General features: G+C 37.7%; 1 protein-coding gene across 3 annotated transcripts in view; it reads right to left on the reverse strand.

Annotated features, from left to right (window-relative positions):
- USH2A (usherin) overlaps window positions 1-24,065 on the reverse strand; it is a 388,094-nt gene that overhangs the window by 208,636 nt on the left and 155,393 nt on the right. For all 3 annotated transcript variants that reach the window (XM_048298182.1, XM_048298180.1, XM_048298181.1), the window contains exons 31-32: window positions 13,766-13,879; window positions 11,275-11,436 (exon numbers count right to left, since the gene is read on the reverse strand). In XM_048298182.1, the coding sequence (XP_048154139.1) occupies window positions 11,275-11,436; window positions 13,766-13,879 (276 nt within the window). The remainder of the gene's footprint in view (window positions 1-11,274; window positions 11,437-13,765; window positions 13,880-24,065) is intronic.

Below are 24,065 nucleotides of genomic sequence, written 5' to 3' on the forward strand. Positions count from 1 at the left end.
CTCCGGTAAATGGGAGGGGAGAGCTAGCTAAATTTATTGTTTGAAGTTTATGCTCTTTAATTGGCAACAGAGTGTTATGCCCAGAAAGTTGTCTATGTAGGCTCCTTGAAATATCTGCATACCTTAACCAGCATGTTAAGCCTCTACAAAGGAGGCACAGAATTTACATTCTACTGCGTGCTATAAATAAGTAATAAGAACAGATTAGAATTATGCATTTACGCCTACTAGTGAGAGTGAGATGCATAATTCACAAGTGGCAAACCCTTAAGAGGCTTTTGTATTTCACCCCACTCCTCTCCCTGCTCCAGTCTTGTCTATGTAGAATGCAGTATATTGTTCAGTCCCACTGTTTCACAATTTTATTTTTTTTTTTTTCAAGATAGGTTGTTTAGGTTTTGTAATGACCACTTCTTTCTTGAAGAAGAGCAACTGACACTATGTTAGTAGTCATTGCTGGGTATGTGCCTGCATTATGTTACATTATTAGTATCGTCTTTATGAATTTTCTTGTGAAACTCAGGGACACAACTAAGAGACTGCAGGACTTGCAACTGAAACTTCCCTATGCTTCCCCAGCACAGAGAGGACATATGCCTGTTGGAGAAGGTCCAAAGCAGGGCCACCAAGTTGATTAATTGGATGGAGCACCTCTTCCATAAGGAAAGGCTGAGAGAATTGAGATTGTTCAGTCTGAAAAGAGAAGGTTTCGAGGTGACCTAATTGCAGCCTTCCAGTACCTGAAGGGAACGTACAAGAAAGAGAGCAAGTAGTGACAAGGGGAAATGGATTCAAACTGAAGGAGAGTCAGCTTAGATTAAATTTTTAGGAAGAAGTTCATTACTGTGAGAGTGGTGAGGCACTGGAACAGGTTTCCCAGAGAAGCTGTGGATGCCCCATCCCTGGGAGTATACAGGGCCAGGTTGGATGGGGCTTTCAGCATCCTGGTCTAGTGGAAGGTGTCTCTGTCCATGGCAGAGGGGTTGAAACCAGATGATCTTTAAGGTCTGTTCCCACTCAGGCCATTCTATGATTCACAGTTAACATGACATACTGCTCCTCTAGCTGGACCTCCTGGAGGAATAGACTAATCTCTATGTCCATTCACATCCTCAGCTTTTCTGCTGAAGTCTGAAAATACCTGTTGTGACCACCACATGAAGGCCACAGATTTTTCCAAAACTGTGGCTTTTCCCCACAACAGTCCTACCTCCAAAAACTCTGTTACCTGGTGATAAGGTGTAGAAACAAGGCTCTATTTCAGTCTAGCTGCTTTACTAATTTTTGGTTCTCTGGCTGCAGCACTACAGTGATGATTCATGTACCTCCCAAAGCAGCATCACCAGGGACAGGCTCTTTGGTGAACAAGTTACCTTCTAATTTCTCTCAGCTCTTTTGAACTTAGTTTATTTATCTACCTGGATATTCCTTTGTCCTGCATGCAAACATTTGAAATTATTTTCTAGCTCTAATTACCATTTGTTTATTTTGCCTCGATCTCTGCCACACAACTTCTTTTCATATTTAAGCCAAGACTTGTACCTCTTTTTTATGGTAACATTTCTTATTTATTAATCTTCTTATCTATTCAGTGTATCTCACTTGATTTTTAGTTTTACTTGACAAGTTTTCTCTGCTCTTTTTCTCTGCCTGTAAACATAGGAGAAAGATTTAAATTGTGCATGTATTTTAATTCCCAGTAGAATTTAACAGCTTAAAAATTGTTATGTGACCTGCAATGTTGATATTAAATCCCAAGAGTCATACCTCAAAACATTCAAAACACATTAGTCAAAATGTTTAATCTAACTTATTCTTGAGCTGATGAAAAGGCTAGCATTCCAGCTCAGAATATTTAAAAATTGTTGTCACTTGGATTCAATTTTTGTTTCCTGATCAGAATAAAAATTACTAACACTATTGAAATTAAGTGATCATAAATAGGTCCAAAGTTGAAGTTAATATGAAATTCAGCTTTCAAAAGGAAGCTATTGACATACTGCATCAACATGGGTTACTTTCCATTATTGATAATTTCCTTAATTCTCAGAATTTCTCCTAGAATAGACTGAAAATGTTGCTTATGCATCCTCTGTGTGAACTCCCCCTGTCTAGCCAATGACCCTGGGTAGGTGAGCAATGAGGACCCAGAATCTCCTAATATACCAGATCCTGTGGTCACCTCTGAGCAACCTTATGTAGCCATAAACATACCCAGACATGCAAAAAAAAGAAATCAAGATATGCAGAGTGTAAACGTGACTTAAGTGTACCTCTGAAATCAAGGAACCTGGTATGTCCAAAGCAGGCAACACAGAAGTTACAACTTTTACCATCCACCTTCCTATTCATCTTAAGACCCCAAGCCTAAGCCTTACTTAAGGCAGACTAATCTGATGTTCTTCTTATGTGTTTAGCTTTATGTTTGCTGAAATATTTTTTCCCACTACTTAATTTCCTGGTAACACATAACTTTAATGTGTCACTCTATTTATACAACAAAAACCATGGAAATTAAAGAAAGAAAAAAAGGGAGAAATCCCCAGCAGCTTTCAGAGTCCAACTACAATTTATGTAAAATCCTTCAATCAGAAATAAATTGTTGTAAAAAGACATTTTCCATGGAAGACCAGTGAAAAGCATGATGGAGTTCAGTACTGACTTTAAAAGGCTATTAAACTTTATGTAAACAATTTAAGCAATCAGAAATCTAAGTTAGATTTCTGGCAGTGATACCAGAAGAGGAAGTATCCTGGAATGCCTCCCATGCTTTTTGGGACAAAATCCCGTATTTCATATGTTTCCACTAAAATTAAGAGGATAGAGAAACAGATTTTGAAAATACATTAATACTCCAATCATACAAACCACCAAATATGTTTAAAATCAAACTTACATCCAACTATTTTATGGCCTGATAACACAGAGTCTTGTATTCTTCACACACAAGAAAAGACTTGTGAAAGATGGAAAATACTCAGAAAAGTCTGAACTTACATTAACTGGCGAAGTATTTTAGAAATGCAAGTTATAAGGAAGTTTCCCAGACTTATTGTAATTATAAGTCCTAAACATATACAAAAATCAAAGATTCCCCTTTCCATAATTTTTTCTCATTACAGCTTTCTGTTTTATTCAGTAAATAAAATGCTGAAAATATTTCATTAATGGTAAATGACTCAATACCCTCATGGCCATGCATTTAGCAAAACCAAGGGAAAGGGGAAACCCAGTTGGGAATCATCTAGAAGTTCTGCTGTGGCATCACCTGCCTGTACATTGTCATTAACATTCCACTATTGTTAAAGGAATGTTGGGACATACCAGGTATAGAGAGAAGAGTCTGTGCCTAGCACTAGCCAAAGAGGAACACATGTACTGCTCTGTCAAATTATCACAGCTGATAAACCAGCACACTTTGTAATGCAGAAGTGTGGAATAAAATATCTATTTCTAACTAAATATTAGCAGCTCAGGAGACCAACTGTTCCTAAATTAATAAGGAGAACTATGAGTATCTTTTCCAGGGCATAAGGAAAAGCTCAGAGAGAAGTTTCATTATGCAGCTGGAAATATTAAGAAGGCTGCCCCATTCTATCCAAGCCTATTAAGTTATGGGTAATTGAGGTGTGTCCTTATAAACAGATACCTAGAGATTCAAACAGAAGCAGCAGGTTAGGCCTTAGTCCACCTGTGCAAGAAGCATCATATCTTTATTTACCTGAGTCCAGCATTACTTGAAACTAAGCATAAATCATTTATCAAGCATCTAAGAATGATCCTGGAAAAATCAAATAAAATCATCTAGAAAAGTGGAGATGTTTTTCTTGATCTATAAATATATTATTTATAATTTCAATATAAAATCTTGCACAGTTTCTGATGTTTTCTAAAGCACTTAATGAAAGTGTGACTTGATGAAATCTTGTTTTAAACAATAAGCTTATGTGTCTGTTTTATCAGAAAAATTAAAATCTGAACAGAACCCACCATTTTGCCATACCAGCTTCAGGCAAACCCCAGTTGCCAGGCATACTGCTGAAAATAAGATCCCACAGAAAGTACTTCAGGCTACAAGCACAACATGGCCAAGAAAGCATATCCTAGTTCTTCCAAATCTTCAGAGTTCTCACAATGTTTAATAACAAGCAGTGGTCACCATGAGACAACAGCTCACAAAGACAAACTATGACACTTGATGTGAAGCTGTCACTGACAAAAGAGAAATGCAGAGAAACAGATTAGCCCTTCAGAAAAATCCAAGAGCAAAGCAGACAACATTTGGCCACTTTACTCAAGAGAGGTTCACACACACAACATTACAACAACCTGATCTCAGAAAGTAGCAAAGTAAGAATTTGCTATCTAACTGCAAAGAGGATATCTTGGAGAAGACCTACAAATCCACATGCCAGTGCAGAGCACCTACAAGGCAATTATATGTAGACGTTAAGAAGTAAGCTCTGCTGATGAATAAAAAACGAAGAAAAAAAGGCTGTAAGGCTGTAAATTCACATTTTACAAATTGAACTCAATGAACTCTTAATTTAAATGCGTCCTTCTTGGAAGACACTGTCTTCTGAAGAAATCTCAGCATCTTTAAATCTGCTTACCAACCTACATATATTGAAGGAGAAAACACAGAACAAAAAGCTTACATATGTCTAATTCTGACAAATATTTTGAAGTAATATCACAGGACAAAATAATCTGGGAGTTTTACATTTTTTAAGAGCTTTATTTCTTATCATGGAATTTAGACAAGCCATTAAATCAATGCTTTTCTTCTCTTTGTTTAGAAAACAGAGCACATAGCCAAAATAATTCTTATGTGCCAAAAGGGAAAGGATAGAAAAAATACTCTCCCTTTTCTACAGCTATCAGCTCTGAAGAAGCTATTTTGCTCCAGTTCACTTTGGTACATACAGAAGATTGGAAGGTCTCAATCACTCTCATTTCATAATTTGTGTTGCATTTTAATTTTTAGAAAGTGGTACTCAAGTAACCTGAGAGCTCAGCAATTCCAGCAGGGTTAGCGTGAGTTCTCTCCTGGCTTGCTGTGTTACCCAAATCTGATCAAAGGACAAGGACTCCAGAAGCTTGTCCAGCTGTGGTTTTATAATGACACCATTAGGTTTTGCTCTATAATCAAGGTCCCTAAAAGTCTGTGTAGCTTCAGGCTTAATATCTGCGACAAGGTTAACTGAAATCTGCAGCAAGGATAACTACTTTAGCAGATTGTATCAGCAGGAAATATTTAAACACTATTTAAAAGGATTTTAAATAAGCAGATTTTATTTAACACTGCACTAATGCACTGCAATAGAAAATGATACAAGAGAGCTGCTACAAATAAACATAATGCTTTTACCCTTCCCCTGCCTCCCTCCCCTCTGAATTCCCCAGATCAGTATTATTAAGTCCAACGAGTGCACCAGATCTTTCTGTCTGAATTTGAAATACCGGAACGCCAGGCTCAGACAGCCCATTTGCCCTTTGGTTTGGTGCCTGCTGAATCTGCATTCTGGGTCTGTGGAATTAATTACGGTAGCACCGGTCACCGGCAATGTCAGCGTTGCCACTTGAGGTGCATCAAATGTGCCTTCTTACATGCCTACAACTCGTAGAGGAAGGCAGCTCCTCCTGTAAGGCTGGTGTACCCTGCCCTCTAGTGCCAGGTGCACCTCTAGATGTTCACTTAAATGCATAAAAGGGCCAGAATAAAGCCTGGAGAAGCAGGCATTCTTCATATGCCATCCTGTATGACTTATCAGCTAGATATGTTGCTAAACCAAATATAAGGGGTCAGCCTAGCACTGTTGCATAGTAATGCAAGACCCTAAAATAAGGGCGAGACACTGGGCCAAGTCTCATTGGGTCCCATGCAAGATGTTTCAGACAACCAATTCTACCTACAAAGAAGCAAAGACTAACTTTTATTGCTCACCATGGTGTTAAAGAAGTCTCTGCTTCACAAAAAAAAAAAAAAAAGAGAAAATGTGACATTCAGGGTTATAATATATATATAAATCTAGCACTAACATTGTATTTGATGGCAAACAACTCTTTCCAATACCTGTAGTGGAAGAACAGACTGAGCGCATCTGGTAATTTTAAGTATTTCACTGCCACCTGGAAGATGGGAAATAAACTCATACCAGAGGACTACAGAATTTTTCTATTGTTTGTCCTTTAAGGCAAAAGCTGCCTGTCATCTTTGAGCAGGACCCAAAACAAAGGAATGCAAATCCTTAGGGTTGGAAATTGTTGTTCTTAAACATGGCTACGGCTGAAAAATATGAAAAGTAACCACAAGAACAACATCTTAAACATAAGATAGTAAGGATTTTCTTCTCAGTGGTTCAACTTCTTGCAGTGTGATACATCTCACTGCAATTATCTTCTACAGACAATTCTGTGGATTTTCTTGCTCAAATTGTTTCACTTGGCAATCAGTGCAATACTGATATTACGATGGATTCTGCTTTTATTATCATGAACTCTCATTTAAAACAAGCAGTATTCATGTGGCATAATGGACCAAAAACTTTCCCAAGTTTTCTGCCAAATGCAGTTATTGCACATGGCTGTGCATGATGTGTACTGTAATCACTACTGGTTTAGAGCAACATAAAAAATACAGGTACTAATTTGGGATTCTCCATTTTTTAAGTTCAGATATGTTAAGCCCTGATTGAACAGATGTCAAACATCTGTCTCTTCCTCACAGAAAAACAAGGCTCCTGTTCTAACCCGGTTTTGTAGGATCAGCCTTTCCTCACTCAGGTCAAATAACAATTTGAATAAGCTAAAGCTTAGTTCATGCTCTTAGAAAAAATATTGTGAAGACAGCTCTTTCTCACCTTTTCCAAGGCTCTCCTTAATATTTTGCCCAGAAACCTGGTACAAAGTACTCTGTCACATTTTTTTATAAACTCTTGGACATGCAATTTAGGATAACTCTATACTCATTTAACTCAGTTGAGGATCTGCCCTTGTAACACAGCTGACACGATCTCTTTCCTAAAAAACTGGAAACGCTTCTTTCAGGCTGGCAGAGAAAAATAAGTTTCATACAGCTGAGTCTTAATAAGAATATCTTCCTTTTAAAGATTCATGATGAGAACCATTAGATTCTGCTAGGAAAATTATACGAACACAATTTGTTAACATTGTCAAGCACCTAGTGCTGCAGAAAATGCAGACACACATCCTCAATGCCAAGCTCAGAGCAAAGATAGATTCATACTTTTTTGTCTTGTTTTGTTTTCTAAACCTTCCACAAAGTAATTCCCCTTTGTAAATATGTTAGACAATGAACACCATTTCTCAGTCCATCAAATTCTCAGCTTTTAAGAATATAGGAATATTTTTGCTCTAACCTTTTTTCTCAAGTTTCTTCACATCAGTAAGGTTCCCCACAAAAAAAAAAAAACCCAAACTGGGCACGTGGGTCACATCTGATAATCTCTGCTTATGCTATAACATTCTGCATTTTTCAGACCACCTTTCTGCTATTGGTATTGGCACCACCAGCTCAGGCCACTGCAGTCTAGTACTTTTCAGGATGATACCCACACTGTTCCCCCTTTCATCTAAGGCAGGTAGAAAATTTCTGAGACTAAATTAAACAAAAGAGAAGAAAAGAAGGGATACCTTGCATACACTTAAAAATATCTTTAAAATAATTACATTAAGAATTTTCCAGATTTCAAAGTAGAAGCTTCAGTTTTTTCTGTGAGTGTTTCGATGAGAAGAATATTTTCCTGATCCCAGGGAAAATCCACTGCCTTTTTAAGTTCAATATGTTAAGAGCTCTGAAGATCACTGTACAAGCTCCTCCAACTCCTCACAGCTGCTAATCATCTACAGCACAGTAAGGTCTGAAGGTTTGGGGAGCAGAACCCTACTGCAACTACTCTCCTGAGCTGCAGATGTTGGCCTTGGTTACAGGAGCTTCTGCACTCACACACAGAGGAACTGAAAGCATAAATACAGGGGCATGGATTCACATAGCCCAAGTTTCACCTGGGATCTGGGACTATTTCCTCTGGGCTCATCTGTTGGAGACATTAGGCTTTCACTGGAATATAGGATGTGAAATACAACCCAGATTGCATGGAGAAGCAGAACATATACCACATAAAGCAAAGGCATGAAGGTGGGAGGCAGAAAAATCACAGACAGACAGTTAATACAGGTGTTGTGCTAGACAGGCTGGCTTCATTTCAGTGTTTTATTACTCACAACACAGAAACCAAACTTGTCAATATGGGGGAAATATTTAAAGGCACTAATGGATGATGGATGCCTAATGGATCTTCTTTTTCAATGTGGTAAAGTGTACATTTGCCATATGTGCTTTTAAAGGGTTTCCTTTTTAATTACAGCTCAACCCCTAGAGGAAACAAACACTTGAATTTCCATGAAAATCAATGAGTATTTCAAGCCCTGAACAACTGTCAAGATCAGAAATTAAGCTAACAATATATTTGCTATTATGGTGTTGAGAAAACATATCCCTCCTCAAGTTCTGGATTGATTAGTATGGGCTTAAACTGAAGCACTTTCCATGGTCTGAAATGCAAGTCAGTGAAGTACTAATTTTTAAACAGAATTTATATCTTCTTAAAAAGAAAGGTTTAGAAAACCATCACATTTCACAAAATACAGCACTTCAAAAGCACAGAAAGAATCTATGACTTTCTGGTATAGACTACTGGCCAGGAACTAAGTCATATAGCTACTAAATTAAGAAAATAATTTTGGTGAGTAAATAGGAAGCAGATGTCAGAGACAATGAACTTTGTCTCTCTGTTTAGGGTCAATAGTATATGATGTTGTGGCAATAAGTTACCAACATCACTAGCACAAATGCTGGAAAGAAAAGGATAATTATATGGAAAAAGCCAAAACGTATATAACATAATACTCTAAAGCCAAAAGCTGCAGCTTTTCACCACAAAACTGTTGCCCTTGGGGAACAACAAAAAAAAAGAAGATTATGTTATACCTTCTCTAAATCAAACCTACAAAGTGGAAAATCTTGGGCTCTGAAAGGAAGCAAAATCAGGTCAAATTAAAGATACAGGCAGATCTTAGCAAGATCTTGAATAAACCTGGTTCACAAGGACTGGGATTTCTAGTGACCCAAATCCCAGCCTAGTGGTTCACATCACCACTTCTCCCTCAGGCAGAGGGAGAAACTGGCAGCTACATAAAATGGATCCAAAGCAAACAGACTGATCTCCACACCACGTACATAATGGCAGGCAAGAGTGGCTCTTGTGGTGAACAGCGCATGGTAACACGATCTGATCCACCAGCCCTCTCTTGAATGAGTAAGATTTACTGTTTTCTTTAGATCCATATCTGCCTAAAAATTATTTGAAATCAAAGTCATTAAATGCTCAATAGGACCAAAAAATATAAAAATTTATAGTAAAGTATAAATAAATAATTTCTACATAAAAGCAACAAGAGCTTCTCTAGTAAACTTATGAACAAGATGAGATTTCATCTCACTACTACTAGCTGAATGTATTCTGACATATCACTCAAGATTTAAGGGTAGAATCCTTATGTTTTTCTATATTTTCAAAGAAGAATTACAAAAGCCACTTGACCGTAATTTCTATCAATAAGCATTCATTTTGGCTGTAATTCAGACTACACTCGGACATGAATCTAAAACCAGCCAACCAAAATATATTATGGTGAACACTTCCTCAAATGTTTTACATCGCTTGCCCATTTACAACCAGGCTGCAGATGAACATTTCAGTAAAGTGATGAACCTATGATGAACTTTCAGTAATGATTTTAGTAAGACTGGAAGCACAACTATTTGCACTTCAAAATTTTTAAGAACAGTGCTATGATACAGCAATGAGAGATTAATGGAAATCTTGCAAAAAAAAGACAAATGGCGCTGCAAGAATACCAGAAAACTGGGGAGATGGGGGAGAAATTAATTGAACCTACACTTTTGATAAATATTTATTTTTTGCAGAAGAAAAATGCACACTAGTTTGAGCTGTCATTATGCTAACCTATATCCTATTTTTCATATTATTAGTAATACATAATGTGGTAGTTTATATTCAAAAATAAAACCAGAATGTATATACCTCATGTATTTATCCAGAAATACACTAAGGTTACTATGGTTACGAAAAATCCATTACCTTTGAATACAGAATGAAAAAGTTTGACTTAAAGTGTGCACTATTTATTATAGCGATCATCAACAGCCTTCAGGAGGTTCTCTAACTGGATTCATTTTTCAGTGTCAAAACTGACCCACCACACCAGTACCTTATGGCCTGTGCGAGGCAAAGAAATTTGAACTATATGAATTTTTAAATATGTTTTATACTGACTCAAGATGCAGAAATGGCTTTGAATTTTAAGGCCTCACATTAAAAAGAAAGTAGGGTTTTGGTACCCCTTTTCCCCTGAGTTGTCCAATACAAAATGTTTTATTTTCACTTGTACCTACCAACACATGCAAGTTCTGATGGGTCCACAATAGTCCTTATGCTGTGGCATGACACTTCTAGCTCCATATTTTCTTGTTGGGTTTTTTTGGTTGTTTGGGGTTTTTTTAGTTTGTTTTTGTTGTTTGTGGGTTTTTTTAATTATTATTTTGGCTGTTGTTTGCATAATATCTGAATATGTAATTTGGATAATTCATTAAATGACATCAATTGCATTAAAATAGAAAGTCAGATTACCACACTTCACTGTATTGCCCAATAACAGGCACTTAACTTCAACGTAATAGTTTAAGAGCACTGATATAATTTGGCTACTGGCACATGGCACAACCATTATCAGGAGAAAATAGATTATTCGTTTCTACTTTTAATAAATGAATTAAACAGAGACTTCAGGTAAGCAATGTGGTATCTCTCTAATTAACAATATTTAAGGAAGGCAGTAAGAAAAACTACTGAATCTGTACATGTCTTCAACAGTTTGCAGTTAACTTGCTTTGACAGCTGCATGGTATGAGATCAAAATGTTATAAAACCATTAAAAAGATGACTCAGATCCTGCGAAAGAAGCACACCATCCATGGTGGCATTAATGTCTATGAGTCCCAAAAAAAGGTGAGGTGTTTTAAAATATGAAACCCATCAGGGTTTAAAGTGCATCCAACCAATTTTAGAATTATTTTTCATTCCTCTGAAATAAGAAGGGGTCAATCACACAATTATTCATAGCAACCATGAGATACCCATCTGACATGCTACCTAGCAGAGAACTCACCTTTTACAACATACTTAGTTCCATTTCCAGAGTAAATTGGTATTCCATTCATATATAAAGTATATTGTGTAATAATACCATTTGGTGTTTTGGGTGGACTCCAACTCATCAGCAGGAACGTGGGAAAGGATATTGCTGTGGGTGATTGCACATCTTCAGGGGCTGGTGAAAAAATGTATAAAGTTATACTACATTGTCTTTCCACAAATAATAAAGAGTTTCAATGAGAGGCTACTACCAGACTGATTTTTGGCAAAGCTGGAATTTCAGACGAGACTTTATGTCTGCAACATATCAGAACTTTGAGAAGTCTCCTACATTATCTAGCCAAACAGAAACTTCTATGAAATATGGCAATATACTCTTTGCTTTTAGGAGAATAATTATGCTTCTATAATTTTATCTTTGCAGCTTGATAACACTGAGCAAGGTGAGGGGTACAGGATTTTAGTGCAGTCCTTTTTTTAATACAAATTATTTTCTCTTCTTTCATGGTTTTTATTGCTAACTACAAAATGATCATCCTAATCACCAATGAAGGTGATCTGTTCTTAGGCACTGCCCCTTATTTCAAATTTTTCATAATCCAATACACTTAGTAATGTTTGTTTAATGTAGATTTTATGTATAGAACACACTGGAAGTTGGCAATGGATGATAATTTAAGAGTCAAGTTCTTTCACTGTTCCACTGAGTTACACCTTAGAAACACAAGGAATCCCAGTGAATATCGCAAGGGGAGCAGAGCTGAGGCCTTAGTCTGGGAGAAATATCTTGTAATTTACAAGCTCTGTGCTAGCAATTTAAAACAATAACTAGCAGTGCCTGGCAATGTGAAAACAATATAAAGTAATGAATGTTTCAATAGGGAAACAGGGATAGCTGGAGGGTGTGATATGGTGTCTCTCTTCTGTATCACCAATTTATTGTTACTAAGAGCAGGCAACAAGAGCATCCAAAAATAGAAATTCCACACATTGACTTTTTGTTCAATTCTTCTGAGGGATAAAACACATGTTCCCCATGGCTTTATTCAATCTCTGGGAAAAAAAAAAAATCTACTCTTGCCTAAACCATTCCTTTATGACAGGTAAGCATTTCTGCTTTATTCACTAAGCTGAGAAAATAGGACATAAACAATTTATTTTTAATTGCTATGTCACAGCAGAAAGAAATACACAAATATTGAAATAATGGGTTTCATGTTTACATCACAGGGTCCATTAACTATTTGGCTGTCAGAGGCTGCACCTTTTCATGGAGAATGCCACTGGACAATCTCAGTCAGTTTATCTTAAACATCCAAGAAGCAAAAATTGGATTTTGATTTGATTGGTGCTGCTGGCAGTTACTAACGTGGTCACACCGAAACTCTGTTCTAGCAATGTTAGACTGCAATCTTCAGCACTGTCCTCATCAAGACAACACCTTGCACAACAACCTGCTTTGGCAGCAGTTCAACACTTCAGTATCCTTTTAACTATTATGGCTATAATTCACAAGACTTCACGCCAAAATTTTATTTTCTTTATAGGCACTGTATTAAAACCTAGTTTACATGAGAAGATAAAACAAAGAACTGTGGGAGGGAGGGAATTTTGAAAACTACTTTGCATCATGGAAGATTAACTACTGTCCAATAAATATGTGTCAAAGTCTTCATTAGTCTGCTGGTATAGATTTGGAGTAACTGATTATTTTAACTGGATTAATATGGCTTTGGGATGACAGAACTGGGAGATGTGAACTTTATGTTTAATTGAGAATGAAGTTAGATATGTCACTGATATTTTTGGGGCATTTTTCCTAGTAATTGATGTGCATTACGTATCAGCCTAGACTCTAAAGTCAGAACTGAATGCACTTTTTCTTTCTTTGTGCCCTAGTTCTTAATGTAAGCATAGGAAGCATTAATTTACACTCACAACCTTTAAGTTTGAGCACAACAACATGTAAAAGTGTTTAGAGAAAAAAAAGGGAAAATCTGAACAGCAATTAATAAAGAACTCAATTGGCATTTGGCAGTTTCATCACACTGAAATAATTGTTGCCTATTGCTGGTGTTTAGTGGTTAAAAGAAACCATGGAAATCAACCGTTTGATTCTCAATTTCATACTCTGCCATACAATCAATTCTTTTTAGTCAGACTGTCTCTAGATTTACTTCTGAGCCATAGTAAAATGAGGAAGCTTTCATTAATCTTTCAGATGCTTCATATTAATGACAAGGCTCTTGCATGAACAATGTAACAGCAATTAAAAAGCCCATTAATCTGCATTACAGCTATTAAAGATGCATGTCATTAAAGGGTATGGAGTTTGATTCATTTTCGCACCCCCCAAAAAATGGAGCAATTATGGTCTGGCAATGCACTTTGTCATCAAATTAGGTTGGGGTTTTCCAGCAAATGGCTTTGCAGCGTTTAGCTCTTCTCCTGTTTTATTATTCATGACTGAAATGTGGAAGTCAAGACCTTTGAAATTACTTTACCTTCTTGTGGAGTGGAGATGTTCAATGCATGCAAGCTCTCAGTACAGCCAGCCAAAGTGCAAGCAGTTAGGGTTACAGCATAGTTTGTGAAGGGATGCAAGCCCGTCAATACACCTGCAACACAAGAAAGCAAGGTGTTAGCATGTACAGGGTACAGACTGATTACGTGCAGACACACACAGAGGGAAAAGAAACTTTTCTGTTACGGGCTCCCACTGTTACAGGTGAAAATAAAAACTATTTAAGGTTTCATTGCTATCATCCATGACTTAAATTTTACAAAATAATTTAAGAGCAAGTGATATTTTATTTCATTTTTAGTACTAAAGATGCACCTGTGTTTCTTCAGTTAGGCTCAGTGAAACAGATATTACTTCAAAACTGAGGTGTATATTTTAATGCAACAATGACAATGAAGGAGTTTTTTTCTTAATCCCTGCCTCAAAGTTTTTTCAGTTATTCAATCTGTTTTTCCAAGGAATTTTCACTGCCTCCCAGGACAAGTTTTTTTTAATGCCTCCTCTCCAACGATGTCCCTAGTCATCCATGAACTGAAATCTCTTTTTTTATGAAACATCTCATTAGTCTTCCATTCAGTGGCAGCATATAGACCATACATTTGCTATACTACTACAGTAACATAATCCAGGTGACAGTACCCAAGGGTTTACAAGAAGAAAAGATCTGGAGCCTTATTCCATTTCAGGTCCTGCTTTATGTTAGTGAAGAGAAGTTACTAAATTCTCACATGTCCATCAGCTCCTTGTTATAACAAATACACCAAATCACTGCTTACCACTTCAGGAAGTTTCTCAACATTTTGAACTATGAGATACAGAAGGATTACAAGGGGAAAAATTTAGTTTAGAGTCATTTTTAGAAACATCAGCAGTTCTCATTTTAAAGTAGGTCCAACAATAAAGTAATACAGAATCGAAATACAGAAGTAATTAAAAGAAGGCCAATTCATGCCAAGTTTTATTTCAAATCGTGTTCTCACATGGACTCTCACAGCTCTAGCAAAATCAATGTGGTGTTTTATTAAAAAAATAAAATTTCTAGTAAATCATGTTTTTTAAAAACTGTCCAACACCTGGATTTTGCAAATCAGCTTGAAAAAAATCCCAGCACATCAAAGAACCCTAATTTCTGGCCAGCTGTCCCACAGTACAAATAGTCTAAAAATCCCTTCAGCATTACATGTACACAGACAGGTAGACAAAATTAGTCCTCATTATTGCTCTTCACTGGGTTACTACACTAACAGAATGCAATATAACTGCACTGCATTAAAAAAATATTTTTTCCTCATGTAAGCCCTTTATAATCACAAAAAGGGCATGGAGAATTTGATGTTGGAAATTAATAGCTACAGAAAAAATATATTATTTTCTGAGTAGAACCATCAGTCTGTACACGTTTATATTGTGTTTAGTAATAGATGTGTTCACATGGAAAATAGGAGATTAGCTTTCACTGAATTAGCAACGTTTATGCCTTTTCTTGCAATCAATCAAAAAACTTCAAAGGTTGGCGTAACAATGATCTTTCTATTTGAATTCTCTGGGGTGCACTTCTCCTCATACAAATGGAGAGATATTCAGAAGTAATCACTTTTACTTCAGAGTAGTGCTAAACTAAAACCAGTTGACCAGCATCTGCTTGCTCTGGTTATAGTTTTGATTTTGCAAATCCCCAGTTAACAGTGGAGAGCTGTACTGACATCCAATATAAGTGTGACAGGAAAGAAGAAGAATGCTGTGTTGGTCACCACCAAACAAATGTCCCTGTAATCTTCCTGTGACGGAAGGGAAATATTTTTAAGAGCCATCAAAAAGACATAAAATAGGAAATAATGTTTTCATAGAATGGTCTGGGTTGAAAGGGACCATAAAGATCATCTGCCTCCAACCCCATTCAGCCTGGCCTTGAACACTTCCAGGGATGGGGCATCCATAGCCTCTCTGGGCAACCTGTTCCAGTGCTTCACCATGCCCACAGTATCTTCCCAATATCTGATCTAAATCTAACCTCTTTCAGATTAAAGCCATTACCCTTTGTCCTTTCACTACAGTCCCTTGTAAGAAGTCCCTTTTCAGCTTTCTTGTATGGCCCCCCCTTCAGGCATTACTATGACTGTAAAGTATTGGAATTATTGGAATCTACACTACATTATTCAACACAGAAATTCCATTAGTCAAAACACCATCTTTTTTTTGCACATGACAGTACTTCCACTTATTTCCAGATCTTAGAGCATTAAACACAGGAAACTATAGAAGGTGCTTTGGGAATTACCTTCCACAAGCAAACACAAGCAGGAACCAAATCCTCTAACTGTGACATTTGCAAGTTCCTGGTCAAGAGGTGCATGGCATTGCATATATGCCATCTCTTCACTCTGCTGTGCTTTAGGAAGCAATTTAGTTTGACTTGTACATTTAGTACTTGTAGCACTTGTTTCTTATGAAGCAGTGAATTAATGCTCCTTGCATTTCCTCATGGAAGACATTCTGTAGGGTTACCAGTGGCTTCAAGCACTGAGAGCTGCAGAATATCACACATATCCAAAAAGATGCCAGGACATGTAGAAGGTTTCGACTGGGCTGTTTGGTTTACTTATGACGAAGTAGGAAGGTTTTATACAAAGCACCTGTAGCACAACAGACTTCCCATTGCATAGGTACGTTTGTGAAAGGCTGAGAGAATTTGCATGAAAAAGAAAAAGCAAACAAACTCTTTTGCTACAGGAGGTTTATGTTAAAAAATTCATTCAGCAAAGGCAGCAACTTATAGAATATTTTTTTCATTTCTTAATTAATGTTTTTCCTTCGTGTACTCTTGCACTACTTTTTTTTAACAAAGAAACAGATGTGCATAGGTAGGCAATAGAAAGTGCACAGATTTTATTTACATACTTCAGCAAACTCCTTTTTTCTCAGCTGCCATCCTATCTGTTTGGCCAGCATCCACTGTAATCTGTTCTCCTTCATTATGTTAATCTGTGGGCGGAAAGATTTCTGTCATCTTCAAATCGCTTGTACAGCAATGGTAAACACCTTGGCCTGTCTGTAATTGGACAGGTGTCTGCATTGGTGTCACCCAGCTTTTAATTCAATTAAAGAACTGGCTGCTCTGCTCTCATTACCCACTCATTTCCTCTGCACTTTCAGTCAGTCAGTGAAATTTACACTCAGCACCTGACTACGTTGAAATACAAAGTCAGCAGTACCATAGCAAAGATCATCACTGATACACGTGAATTAATTTAAAGAATAGCAAAATAAATTTTGCAGTAAAAAATAGCCTATGATCAAATGAAGTTGGCTGACAGCTTTAAAAAAACTTTCCCTAACTCCTCAATTATCTCACACTCAGGCTGGCATCTTTTGTCTATATCCAATAATTGCTGATCTGATAAGAGTCCATCAGGCTTTCCAAGACGGGGTGCTAACAAAGCAAAATTTGGCCACACTTGCATGTATTCTATTAATGCTAACAGGAGAGAGGTGGATGAATTGTCACTGTGATCAGGAGATAGGATTAGAGACATGATCAATATTTAAGAAGAGGGTCAGCCTCACACATTTGGGATATGAGTCCCGTGCATTCAATCTGCCACTACAGAGCAGCTGAATCCACCTAGACTCAAAATTTACATCACAGACTACATTTGAAGCCTTAAAATCCACATGGGCAAGTGGAGATGCTAAATCATTTTAACACACCACTCCTATCTGCCCAAAGAACCTCCAGAAATAAATTAAAGTTCTAACACAGACATTTTGACACAGTGACCCCATGAAACTGAATAATGTCATTTGTTAAATATGAATGTAAAGTTAACAGTCTAAAAGAGTGATCTGGAATCACACCTAGAACATTAAGCCCACTTTATATGCAAAACTAGTATTTAATTCTCTATACTTTTATTTAAATGGTCTTTAATTATTTGCAATATTGAAAGTCAAGGTTTAGAGTTGTGCAAGAGAGAAAATGCTAGGCTCACTCCAGCAGATGAGGGATAACAACATGGATATGGGCAATAGCAAAGGGGTCAACAATGAATTTATGGTAAAATGGGTGTGTGGACTAGTCAGAGTTAGTTGCATCTTTATGTCCATTCATTGTTCTAATGCATACAGTATATAAGAAGATTAGATATCCAGCTTTTTTTCCCTTCACTTCTCCATAAAGCACGCATTTCTTTTGTTCAGTACTGTCAAAGGGAGGTCTCGTACATTTAGGCAACACAGCCATATTCCACAGCACTCTGGCAGATTTTGAGTGGAAAACTAGTACTTCTCATCAACAACAAAAGAAAATGGTTTACCTCTACAGTATGAGGGCTAATACTCTGTTCACAAAATCTGAAAAATAGATTCAAAGGCAATTACAGTATTATAGCAACTTTCCCAGCCAGTTAAAAGAGTTTTATGAAACAACTGCTTCACTGTTGCAATCTGTCATCCTGCTGCTTCATGAAGTTGTTTCAAGAATTCACCAGGTCTTCAGAGATGAAAGGACACACCTGCTTATAGCAACTTATGGACCTTTTACTCTGAAGAATGGATTGATGATACAAATATAAATCGAGGTGAGGTTTTAAAAATATATTTAGTGATGGAGCCCTCCCGTATAAGCAAGACCATTCACCTACATGCACAACTCACCCTCAAAAAAAGCTATTTAATCTTACAGATGTAACAAAGACGTTCTTTTCCTCACTTCCATAAAAACTGCACTCAGCTAAATGGTGAAAGACGACTATTTTGCAAAACTAGTTCAACCTTTTTCTTTTCCTTTAACAAGTAAATTTACTAATTTCAATCATAACCAGGCATTACTTTGCATATGAAGCCTGAAAACTCTGCTGCTGAATGCTAAGGTTCTGAACAGAGCTCACCACACAAATTCCATTTGTTTCATGAGCTGAGTGTATTTTTTTGCCAAAGGGACATTTCTTTTCCGGATTTTTCATGGTTTCCTCCCCAACATGCTATTTCATGACGACCTATTTTGAAATACACCTACTGCAAGTGATACAACACTTGTCCTTTAGATTTACCTTAATTCTTGTCTAAGCTTTAAAAACAAAAATTACCAAATCTCCCCTCCTCAAACCCAGACTATTTAGCTAACTTGAATGCCCGAGGTCATACAGCATCTGTCCAACAAAGTCACTTGTGTGTCGAGATGCATCATTGCCACAGTACACTTAATCACAGTCCACTGATCAGAAAGGGAAGTCCTCAACTGACTTTGTTTTTGACAGATTGTAGCAAAAACTGTTTAAGTACATGTGTCTTCCACATATGCATTTCTGAACCGAAAGCCTGTGCACATCAATCTGTCGCATACATCTGCATTTTTAAGGCATCTTTCTAAGTCATAAAATAAAGAACTACTCAACACAAGGGCACCTATTCCAACTCTTCAGCTTATAAGAACAAACAAAAATTTTACTTTAGTTATTGCATTTAGGTGGCTTGGAAGACCCCTTTTATCCCCAACAGATATATTTCATAACAAACCATACACAAGCTCCACTGGCTTTGAAGATGCAATTCAGGTTGCAGTGGTTCAAGGAAACCTGTTACATTCCCCATAGCACAGGGCAACTCTCTAGCTGCTTCAGTTTGCAGAAAACCTTAACCCAACAGTGCAATTTTGCACCAAGAGTAAATTAACCACAAGCATTGGTTTTGTAATATCTATCACTATATTACCCTTGACCATTCCAAACAACTTCATCATTGCTTATTTTCTGCAGTATGATTACCTTTAAAAGTTTGCAGAGAGACAAAGAAAAACGTTTTACTTTTTTGCAGATTTTTTTTTATATGTCTACAAAAACATAATAATCCTTTTTAGCCTGAAAAACATCAAGAAATTACCTTCTTTTTATTAATGAAAGTATTGGTATGTATCTAAGAGTTGATGTAATTTTGATAAAATGCTCAGGTTTATTTAATCACACAATTTATAATTTGTATGAATAAATTTATACAACAGCATTGAACTGTAAACAAGGCTCATTTAGGTCTAAACTCAATCAAGTTTGAGTCTTAATACTGTAGAATATTAATTTATGTTTTAAAATTCATATATTGAAAAATATGCCACTAGTCTGCTAAAGCCAGCTAAATGAAAGGAGAAGGGAACCTACATTCTGCCACTCAGAGTCATCAGGAGCTCAAGCACCACCTGACAACTCACAGAAACCTAATGGGCTTTCAGGTCTATCAGCTACCCCTTGCTGCAGTAGCTGCCCTAGCCAAATATTCTTATCTACATCAGAAGTTTTAGAACTTTAGAAATTTGTCTCAGCTTGGAGCAGGGATTTGGGAGTCCTCCTAGTGCTCTGGCCCTACATACGTTTAGGTTAGTTGGTTTGCAATAATCTTTTTCTATACATTTAAAAAAATCTCATTAACTGCATTATAGGAATGTTTTGAGTGTAAAGTATTTGTGCAAACCAAGAGCTTTCAAATAACTTCAAGTGCATGGGAGTATTGCTCAATTCACCAACAGCTTCACGCAGCAAACTCCCCATTGGTGGTAAATTGCTTATTTCACCCCACACAGACGAAATAAGCCTGAGACAAACAGCGTTTTCTAATATCCACCTCAGACAGTGACCCCCGAACCCTGTCAGAGGCAGAAGTCAGGGTGCAGAGGCCAGTCCCAAAGCCGCAGGCTGCTTAGGCAGGGGACTGGCAGAGCTCCGCCTGAGAGGGACAATCTCTCAGCTGACAGCACTTGCCAGAGCATGGGTATTTGCTGGGCTGGCAGAGAGCTTCCCCCAGTGCTGTGGCCCTGGCTGGGCTGCCATTGGCAGGTGGCCCCGTCTCCTCTTCTGAGAGACTCTCCAGCTACAGAGCTTTCAAAACTACAGCACAGCTTAGACACTTTGATTAACCATATTAAATCATTAAATTAACTTTTCCTGAGATATTCATCTGCCGAACATAAAAGACTACAAGGTGAAAAATAATTACAAACACGTGTCACAGGAAGGAGGGAATGGCAGCTGTCAACCACAATTTTCTTGTTACCACGTGTGCAGCCACACCAGCCCTTGGCTATTGCAGCAATGACAGAGGTGGGACGAATTGCAAAATCATACAAACTTGAAAGGGAAATGTGTAAGAGGAATAAATACCAATTGTGTGTGAATTCTTTTGCAGCACATTTTATTTCATTATTATTTGTAGGCATCATTAGAGCCCATCAGAGGCTGGTCAATCTCCTGAATTCTACAGTAAGAGAAATCTGAATTCTAAAATGGGTGTTTTGCATGTGCTTGACAAGAGAAGCATCAGAGGATTGTGATCAGTGGCACAAAACACGGTTAGAGGCAAGACAACAGGGGTGTATCCCAGGGGGTTTATACTGTTCAATATCTTCATTAGTGACCTTGTCAGGGGGAAGTGTGCACCCTCAGCAAGTCTGTGGGTCACACAAAAGGGCCACTGAGACGATAAAAGGACTGGAGCATGTCTCTTCTGAGAGAAGCTGAGAGAGCTGGGACTGATCATCTCAGGAAAGCCAAGGGTGATCTACCAAAATGTATAAATACCTGACGGGAGGGAACAAAGCAGCAGCCAGACTAATCTAAGTAGTGCCCAGGACAAATGGACACAAATTGAAATACACAACTCACAGTATCAGCGAATATCCTGAGTTGGAAGGGACCCACGAGGATCATGGGTCACGATGATCTTAGAGGTCTTTTCCAGCCTAAATGATTCTGTGATCACTGAGTCCAATTCCTGCCTCTGCACAGGACAACCCCAAGAATAACACCATGTGTCTGAGAGCCCAAATGCTTCTTGAACACTGGCAGGCTTGGTGGTGTGACCACTCTCCTGGGGAGAAAATTAAATTCCAAAAGAACACAAGAAATCACTTTTTACTGTGAGGGTGGCCAAACCTGGAACAGGCTTCTCATAGAGAGGTATCTCCATATGTGGAGATATTTAAAACTCGACTGGACATGATTCTGGGAAACCTGCTCCAGTCAACCTTGCTTGAGGTGGGGGAATGTGATGCCTTTTCCTGGTCTTAAAATCAAGAATCAAACACAGTTAGAAGGGAGAAAGGGATTTTACCTTGGTATTTATTTTAAGGACCCTTAGGTGCACACGTCCAGGTCAAATGCACTGAAATGCACCCCGCAAAATGCACACCCCCAAAAGATCAGGTAAAACATTATAGGTTTTACTAATTAGCATATCTACCAAAGATTCCTCAGTGAGAGGTTCAAGTGAGCCCCCCTCCCCAAGGAGCCTTCCCCTGAGTGGTTCTATCTTGGTTTACAGAATGTGTTCTGGAGAGGACCTTGGGGTCTGGGGCACACTGATTCCTAGCTACGAAGCTTCTAAAATGTTTCGTCTCTCAGCTTGACAAACAAGTCCAAGAATGTAGGCAAAAAGCACTAAGAATATAGAAGCTGTAAAAAAGGTTTAACTGGGTATAAAAGAAAAGGCAAAAAATCTTCATGGCATCAAATGGGCTAGATAATCCTTCCAACCCAAAGGATCTTCTGATATTCTGGATTCCAAAGGAAAGTAGAAGCAAAAAGCTGATCACAAACCACACTGAAACAACTGAAGGCAAGATGGGCAAGTGTGGTACATTTTGAATCCCAAAAATTTATGCTTTAACTTTATACTCTCATCCTGGAATACAGATACTGAACACTGTGTTGAAATATATCACCTTATCCAATAAACTCCTGGTTCAACAGTCAGAACCTCATTTTAAGGATTTAAATCTGATGAATATTCCTTTCTTGGATGAAAATGAAAAAACAGTTTGACATTTTGGAAGATTACAAGGGTCAGATTTTGAAGGATTTTGGTTTCTGAGGAGTCAGAAATAGGCATTTGAGACTGTGGGATTATGGTCACTTAAAGACCTATTTTACTTTTAATATTTAGCTCAGCTTTTCTTCTTCTTGACAAGGGTACAAGAGGTTCTTTTGAATTTGACACACAAAGTACAGCCTTCTGAGAAACGGGTAGTGCTCTTAACATTTTGTTACTGCGCTCCAGTTACGACTCAGGACCCTACTGTAACTGTTCAAAAGAATTTACAGTATAAGTATAAACCAAAACACAACAGACGGGCCTAAAAAGCTGCAAGGAAAAAAGTAAGACAGAGTGTTGTCAGTGCCCTCAGATACATTTGCAAGCAGCAGATTAAGCAGTGCCTAGGCTTGACAGGGAATGAAAATTTGAAGGAGGGTGTGGAAAAATACCATAGTTTCTTCATCAGTGATCACACAGAGAGCTGTGGTGCCTTTCTGCTGTTCCATTAGCAAGCCTGGCTGTTTGGGTTACTGTAGCATTTTCTCATGGAATGCAATGAAACAATTGCTAAAGAAATGTCCCTGAAATTAGGGAGAAAACAAGCCAAACTTTTCATTCTCAACAAACTTAAAAGAAAAGTAAGCAAAGACTTCTCTGTGGGGTTCTGTGTTTATGTTAACTTTTGATTAATCAGGAAATATGACTCATCAGGGAAAGATACACTTTCTTCTGGGAGTCTCATATTTGTGGCTAACTAGTTCTCACTGTCCACTGACTTGCCCACCTGTGCTGGCTTCACTGAAATCAATAGACTAAAGTAAAATGACTTTGGATTGGTGATTTAATTTACACTTGTCTCAGCTTTGACCTCACCACGAGGACATGAATTATATATTTCATACGATTCCAAAATTGAAAAATACATAACTAAACTATTGGGCAGGAGTTATAAATAACAAGAGGAAGCACTTCTTATACACACAAAACTGAACTGGAACAATTACTCCCACAGCAGTTATAGAAACAGAAAGAATGAATGTATTAAAAAAACCCCTACAATTCTACCATAGACCATTAAGCACAATGGTCCAAATGCAGCTTTTAGCTGAAGAATTCCACAACCAACCAGCTGAATTTGTACTAACAGGAAGACTTATTCTATGCTTAGCATATTTCTTACATTTTCTTCCTGAGCATCTAGAGAATCACAGAATATTCTGAGTTGGAAGGGACCCACAAAAATCATCAGCTCCAGCTCTTAAGTGAATGTCCTGTCCAGGGGTTGATCCCACAACATTGGTGTTATTAGCACCATGCTCCAACCAACTGAGCTCATCTCAGGGTCATATCTGACACAGCCACATAGATCAATATTTGAATGCAGCCATTCTTAAGTTCTTTGGTTATATGAGTGGACAGTGTGCTGCTGTGGCAAACAAAGGCAACACAATGTTGGGTCGCATCAACAAGGACATCTCCAGCAG

Source organism: Corvus hawaiiensis, chromosome 3, assembly GCF_020740725.1.
Source record: "Corvus hawaiiensis isolate bCorHaw1 chromosome 3, bCorHaw1.pri.cur, whole genome shotgun sequence".
Taxonomy (NCBI): domain Eukaryota; kingdom Metazoa; phylum Chordata; class Aves; order Passeriformes; family Corvidae; genus Corvus; species Corvus hawaiiensis.